The 8,285-nt window shown below is 31.8% G+C and overlaps 1 protein-coding gene and 1 non-coding gene across 2 annotated transcripts in view; both read left to right on the top strand.

Annotated features, from left to right (window-relative positions):
* Positions 1-203: 203 nt before the first annotated feature.
* Smp_151290 (putative multidrug resistance pump) overlaps positions 204-8,285 on the top strand; it is a gene marked incomplete at both ends in the record, with an annotated part of 48,289 nt that continues 40,207 nt past the window's right edge. The window contains 2 exons of the mRNA XM_018789711.1: positions 204-450; positions 3,212-3,357. Of these exons, the coding sequence (XP_018655126.1) occupies positions 204-450; positions 3,212-3,357 (393 nt within the window). The remainder of the gene's footprint in view (positions 451-3,211; positions 3,358-8,285) is intronic.
* Smp_tRNA_01850_Gln_TTG.1.1 lies at positions 2,587-2,653 on the top strand. The gene has a single exon. It is a non-coding gene (tRNA).

Raw genomic sequence — 8,285 nt, 5'->3', positions numbered from 1 at the left:
AAGGAATTTTAGACAAATTTCCAACATATATCCTTCAGCAATAAATAGCTCTGCAGAAAATATCAAAGTCATTGAAGTGTAGGACATAGTTATTGATTCAAACTAACATAAACATACCTACATACACAAATGTATACATGCTAATAAAAAAAAGTTTCTGCAAGTGTCATTACCCAATCGTGAACTGATTCTATTTAGACAATATGTCTTTTTCCTATTCAGGTTCCCAATCAGAAGAATGCGTTTTGTTAGAAAATGACTGTTTGAATCAAGATTATTATGAAAATAATGGGGTAAATGGCATTAGTGCCAAACTTGGTGGTAACACTAACAATGTGAATAAATATTTTAAAAGTATTAGAAAGAAACGAAATAGAAAAAAGCATGTCAATGTGACTACTGATTATGTACCTATGAATTCTGCTAGTAGTGAATCGGTGAATAATACAAGTAAGTAATATATACAATGAATAATTTTAATTATATGTAGTTACTTCTATTGTTAATTTATTTTTACTATACTCAATTTTAATGTGAATTTAATTAGTTGGATAGTCAGTCATTCAGTCAGTTATAACGTAGAACTTCGTACGTACGTACATCAGTTCGAGTTGCCATACCACATCCGCACAGAGATGCAGTTGTCGATTCAAATCCCATAGTGGTAGAAGTAGTAGGAGTATAAGCATTAATTGAAAAGATTAGGGTTTGAAGATGTTATTGAAGGAGTATAATCCAGTGAAGTAAATTTGGAGAGAGAAAAAAGATAGAGACATGAAGAATTTGGATAGTACAAACATAACAATCTTATATGACGAATAGATACATTCTTCATATTATTGTTTGCCATAATTCATACGAAAGATTAGGTAACAATTTCCCGGATATGTGCAATCTCAGGAAAATGAGATTACTTGCTAAACTTAACTAATATTTCTTAAAAGAGCTAATTCTTTTCGTTATTTATTTCTTTATAAATATACAAAGTAAGTCAATGAAATCTTAATGCAACAGACATATCACTTACGTAATCGGTTAATCAATTTCTAGAGAATATTAAACCTCTACTCCAGATTTTTTTGAAGATATATAAATTTCTTAAAATTTTGACAAATGTTCTGATAGTTTAAAACACAGGAAGTGAAATCCATTTCTCCTTCAGGTTGTTGAGAAGAAAACTGCGACTATTAGTGACTTGAATCTAAATACTTGGTTAAATTTTTTTTGCAAAACTGCAATCCCTAGTTAATAATCATAACAAGGATTTCAAACAGCTTAATTTCATGTCCACTTACTGTCTACTCAAATGAATTATTCTAAACCTTCTTCATGGGATTGTCCGATAACTGTTATGACAGTAAATGAATACATTAATCTCATTACATCTGTCGTATTTATTCCACAATGTTATTCAAACACTAAATGACACAGGTCCAAGTTCAACAACGAAAAGTAAAAAGTGACCAACTCCCATTAACAACAAAAAAACGAAATTGGAAGTCAAAAAACCTTCATTTTACTGTAACAGTAGTAAGAAATGTATAGAGAAATCAATGTAGAAATATTTTAGCGATGTTATGTATTAAACAGGAATACTGTGGGGAAATTAGTCATCTAGTGATACACATACACAAAAGTGTATGTACGATTATATCCAGTTTTAAAAGAAAAAGTGTTTTCTACTAAAAACAAAATTAGGAGTGATATTATTATCACCATTTGAATTGTACGAGCATACTCTAAACCTTTACGAAAACAATATAAATCACTCAAACTTTTAAATTGGAACACATGGAGTTTATTGACAAGCTAGCCTGTAAATGCCCTGATACTGTAAAGAGTGGAAAGAGTTCGCTCTCTCTCTAGATGCTCTCATGTAGCTACACGTATAGTGTCAGGTGAGTCCTACTCACTGCCATTTCGCTACGGAATTGTTGTTTACAGAGGTCAGAGGGCGAAAAGTGAACTTCGAAAGCCAGAACTAAGTTGATGGATATAGAATGTCTACCTACCATGATTCCAAATTAAAGGCACACATGAGCTCCTGGATCCTAGTCACCGGCTACAATAGGATAACATTTCCTATCATCACTCCCTTGCCTAATAGATTAGTCCTCTATTTGATATTTCGAAGAATTCTTGTGACCTTACTTTTTACTATAAACGTTAGAAAAATGTGTGATGTAAAATGTTACTATGACATTGATAATTATAAATTTACAACTATAAAAAGTTTGGCCAATTATACCTTCTCAACAATTTCGTCAGATAATATACATGCCGGATAATGTACTGCATAGTTATAGTATTTCGCTACATGTTAAGAAAACTGTGAGTAAAATGAATAAATTGTCTGCAATGAAAACAATACTGGCTATTTGATTGAATAGTTCCACATTATTTAGGCACCTAGTTGATGTGAAACATTAAAGAGGAAGAATGTATTTATAAAATCTCAGCGAAGCAATTTGAAGCAAATCCAACGTTTCACCTGGAAATCTAGTCCAAGCTTTTTCTTCCTCTTTAATACTGACAATCTGAACATATCTCATCATATTACAATGATAACTGAAAGTTATCAGGACTCAGTAGCTGAGTGGATAACGCGATAGCGTTTGAAGCGAAAGGTACTGGGTTCGAGTCCCAGAGTGAACATCAACTCTGAGGTGCAGGTACATCCAGCTGACAAGTCCCAAATAGGACGAAACGCGCGTCCTGGATTCCACTGCTATCCACCACCCGTCTTTGCTTATAATGCTTGTGACTTAAGGCAATATCAAGGCAATAAGTACAGTATGCACATATACCAATAAGAGACTGACCAGTTGCAGTTCTAAGCATCAATGGGAAGATTCAAACAAACCACACTAAGTAAATTTTAATAGTTGAGATCACGAATAAATTGAAGCTAGACCACCATGAAAAACCTGGAAGCACTGGACGGCCATTTCATCCTATTGTGAGACTCCTCAGCAGTGCGCATCCACAATCCCGCCTCACGAGATTCTAACCCAGGACCTATCAGTTCCGCGCGTGAGCACTTAACCTCTAGACCACTGAATATGTAATTCATCTTACATCAACTTGGTGCCCAAATACTCTGAAACTATCCACTCCAATTTAAACAAAAGTTCTTATAAATTACTTTATTCTTTCAATAATTTTGTATACTCTATTTGAATTTTATTTTTTTCTCTCTTATATTCTTTAGTTGATAATATTAATAATAATGAAATTACAATTAATTGTGAAGGAATTGAAATACCTAATATTATTAATACTGGTCTATTAGGAAAATTTTTTCCATTCGGTTTTTGTTATGAATTTAAAAAACTTGTCCAACTGGCTATACCAATTGTAAGTTAAATATTCATTTAATTAATGAAAATAATCATCTTTATTAACATCATCTATCTAATATAATTTCAATGGATTATATGATTAATACAATTAATGATTGTATACATCTTAGTTATGTTTATACGAAACAGTAAAACAAAACGTTTGTTTCTAACTAAATTCATTTACAGTTTACCATTACAGTTTATCATAGCTGTTTACAGTTTTTCGTGCTTACTTCTGTACTGGTTTCGATTGCAATGTGATTCTAATACTGTAACGTAGAGAGATGTTGAGATGAGTTTAGTAATAAGATAGAAATGCTTTTTCTCTGATAAATATGAGTTCAAATAGACTGAGCTGCTTATATCATTAGTTCAGTAATTAAAAGTGTCACGGTATTTATGAAACTTACTTACTTACTTACGCCTATTACCCCTCGTGGAGGAGCATAGACTGCACACCACCATTCTTCATACAACCGTGTCCTGGGCAATTCTTTCCAGTTCTTTCCAGTTAACATTCATCCTTTTCATATCTGCTTCTATTTCCCAGAGTAATGTGTTCTTTGGCCTTCCTCTTTTCCGCTTCCTTTCCGGATTCCAAGTTGGGGCTTGCCTCATCATGCAGTTTCGTGATTTCCTTAATGTATGTCCTATACACTTCCAACATCTCCTAATTTCCTCTTCAACTGGAAGCTGGTTTGTCCTCTCCAATAAAACGCTGTTGCTGACAGTATCCAGCAAGTGAATGTTGAGTATGTGTAAACAACTGTTTATAATTACTTGCACCTTCTTGACGATGGATGTAGTAGTTCTCCACGTTTCAGCTCCGTACAGTAGTACTAACTGTCTTGACGCTCGTCCGATCCTCCTTGTTTATGAATGATGCTTCCCAGGTACGTGGAAGTTTCCACCTCTTCCAGAATTTCGCCATCAAGTGTGATTGAGTTGAGAATCTTGCTTTTCCCTTTGTGTATGTTGTGGCCTATTGATTCATAGGCTGCTGCTACATTTGCTGTCTTCGTCTGTATTTGTTCGAGTGTATGAGATAGGAGGGCTAGTATTTATGAAAGGATATTGGTAAAAACTATGAGAAATAATTAAGGAGAGGGGGAATATTTAAAGAAAAATTGTCTGAAATAAAAGTAATAATGTGTAAAGCTTAAGGTAAGTACAACAAAGTAACAATGATTTTGTATACAAATTTTAAATTTTATCTCATAATTAAAACTTTCTCTGTTAGAGACAGAATTGAGTAGACTTCATAAAAACATGCATGTTGATCATATAGGTAAACAAAGTCAATGAACGGCAAACAGAGTTAAGGAATAATTCTTTTCAATTATTTTTTCTTTATGGGCTAAAATTAATATGTTTTACAATTGCAATGTGATATCAATCGAATAATTTTTGTTGCATAATACCATTAGAATTTTACGATTGATCATGAATGATTAACTAAGTAATGAGAAGAAGAATTAATATAATTATAATAATCCAAGTAAATATTTGTAAACAGTTGGCTGGCTCCACAAGAACAGTTGAATTGATAAGCATATAAAAGTGACAAATTCAAATAGCTTGTTTTTATCTATGGTCATAATTTTTGAATCACCTTAAAATATTCCTAATCCACAGAGAATCTAATTGATGTTAAATATATCAACCAGATTGACCGTTCTATCTTTTTTCTTCGATTCTATGAAAGTATCGTTTACGTAATGACAATGAAGCTTTAAGTGATTGGGGTGAGTTCCTGAAGTCTTAGTGAGAGACACTGAAAGATACAAACGTTCTGATGCTGCCTCCTCTCAGAATCATAAGTGTTCACTTTTGGGAAGTATTAAATGGACAAAGAACAGTTGTTCAGTGGTTCTTGTCAATTCACGAGGTATCGTCAGTGCGTGACAAAAAAGATTATTAAGTTGCGACGATTCTCGTCAAGCATTTCACCCTGTTATTTGGTACTTTCTCACCACAATAATGGTATAATGCTGAATTTTATGGTATCTATACTAAATACCACTAGAAGTGGAAAAATATATTTGAGGGTATGTTTGATTAACAAACTTAAGATGTTCTTTACAGTCAGACAAAATTACGAATGGTTTACTTGTAATGTTAAACTTACGAATTTAAAAACATTATTTATAAAATCATATACAGACGTAAGAACATTGACCGATTATCTGAATATGTTACCAAGAAGTCTAAATAAACATTTAGAACAGTTATAAGCTAAGATGATGGTGACTAGCACTTGAATCCAGGACGCGCATTTCGTCCCCTTCGGAACTCGTCAGCTGGGTGCGCCTGCATCTCAGAGTTGATGTTCAATCCGAGACTCGAAGATGATGCAGTTCTCTTCAAAATTCATCGCGTTATCTATTTAGCTATTGAGTCAAGACAGCCACCAGCTTGTGAAATGAGATGTAGATAAATTCATTCGGTGCTTGAATCTTTGCATAGATGTTTAGGAATATAATTGATCAATCTCTTAGGAAAGTGCAAAGAAAGCAAAGAGTTTGTGTAAACTTATGTTTTTATGCAATAAACTTTGAACATAAACAACTAGGACCTTTAGAAATCACTAACTTTGTTTTAATACTAGTAATGAAAATACATTCCGAAATCTATAAAGAACATTTGGCTCAGTTTTATTTGTTTATCGTTTCACATGTTATCGCTGTATTTGACATCAATTAATAAATAAAATAGTTCAAACTCTCACTATGACGCTTCATTTTCATTCTTAAAAATATTCAATTCTTCCAAGCATTCGCGAGTTATTTTATGTCAACTACGTTAAGAAACGAAGTTATTTTGAGAAGCTCATCCGGTCTATTAGTAATATTTTATGTACCAATTTTAATTTCTGCATTTAATGAATGATTAGAATTGACCATATTCCAGACTCCAAAAATTTCGTCTAATCACCATGATACTATAATTATTACCATGACAATAATTCAGTTATTTTTCTTATCCTACTCTGTATTTTATTCACTCGATTTTACGGTAATTATAGTACTGCTTATCTAATTTGTTATATAATTTCGCAACACTACTAATGATACATTTAAAGAGTAGTTAAGCTTAAATCGACACACATTTTACTTTTCCCAAAATTCATGACTGACTTTCATGTATATACTAAATAATGACTACTGTAATACCATATTCAAATGTAATATCAAATTTTGGATAAAATGTACATTTTACTAGCAAAGCTTTATATAAATGAAAAACATTTTTTCCATTTAATCATTTTCTGGTTTAAAACTAATTAATGAAGTTTTGTGATAAAACTGTTTAGCTAAGAATAATATGAAACTATATTAAGCCGAGTAATGTCGCATATCGCAAGAGACATTTATATAAACAACAGATATATGTAACATTTTGTAATCAACCATTACTTAATGTCAGTTTTGTTATCGTTTAAAAAGTTCAGTAATTCGAAACATAAATTAAACATTGACATTAAACAATAAAATTAACATGAATGAAGTAACTCGATAACATTTAAACAGTTAGTCTACTTGAAACTATTATTTGATTTAGAATCGCGAACAACTGTAACAGATTTTGATAATTTGACGAGAAAATGAACTTTTTTCAGAACTCTGTAGTTTTCATACATTTTGAACAATCAGATCACATAAACAATGCGTAAATTCATTCAGTTCTTTCAGCATATTCCTTCACTAAGATACCTTTTGTTGAGAAGGATCATAGGATTGATATACGATCACCTGATGTAGTATTCCATAAGTGACTCCAGAGGCTTTCAGTAGAATTTATCAAAGATTTACCTATTCACTTTTTGTTCTCAAAAGCAGTTTGGTTTTACTTTAAACCTATTCTAGTAATATTAGTTTATTATTTGACGTTCTGTGACCCCCAATTTTTTTTATTATCATTGTTTGCTCCTATCTTTCAATTTATCTACCTGACCTTTTATTTTTTAATGATAAACGTTTTTAAAAATCACATGATCCATCAGATTGTTCAAAATGCATTTAGCTATTAAATCGTATAAATCTGATAAATCTTGTTTTCTCAATGGGTTGTTTAAATCTGTAACATGTAGTTACCATTCAAAATCTAATTAACAGACAGTTTACATTCTCCTAAAATGGAACAGAATTGATAATGACATTAATTATTAGACGGTATGTTTTACATAGTTTTCGAATGTTCTAGTAAGAAGAATCTAGAAAGAGTCTATACTATACATAATGTGATTTTAGAATTTTAAAGATTCCCATTGTGAAAATTAGAACAACACATGTAAGTGAACAATTGTTTTCAATCAGATCGCCATCAGGCTTTACTCTAATATACATGAATATTTATACGAAAATTTTAGATCAATCAAAGCTATTTGAGTCAATAATCACAATGAAACAGAATACGTCATCAAGCATAATAGGTAAAAATACAAGTTGATAGTGGGAAGACAGGTGTATTGATAGTAGTAAGAATATTAAATTACGATAATAAAAGTCTTATCAATAATTAAACATTGGAAATAGGAGGTCAAACGTGGGTAAATAGACTTAGAATAGTGATCACAAAACATTAAAATCATTACGTAATAAGAAGTATGCAAATAATTAGATAGTGAAGAATATAAACGGAAAGAGGCGGAAAATTACAAACAAATGATAACAAATATATAAGAACTTTCGTCTAAATTAGAGCGAATAGTTTCACCGTATTTGGGCGCCGAGTTGATGTAAGACATTAAATGATAACAAAATTAAAAAATAAAATTCAAAATAATAATAATTACTATCAGAAGGGGTTTTTGAGGAGATTTAGTAATTTTCATCATTGGAAGCGTGAGTCAATTGAAGCTAGAACACCATGGAAAACCTGGAAACACTGGACGGCCGTTTCATCCTATTATGGGACTCCTCAGCAGTGCGCATCAACGAA

This window comes from Schistosoma mansoni, chromosome W, assembly GCF_000237925.1.
Source record: "Schistosoma mansoni strain Puerto Rico chromosome W, complete genome".
Lineage (NCBI taxonomy): Eukaryota > Metazoa > Platyhelminthes > Trematoda > Strigeidida > Schistosomatidae > Schistosoma > Schistosoma mansoni.
Note: the sequence above shows the minus strand (reverse complement) of the source record. Positions and strands in the feature narration are given on the sequence as shown.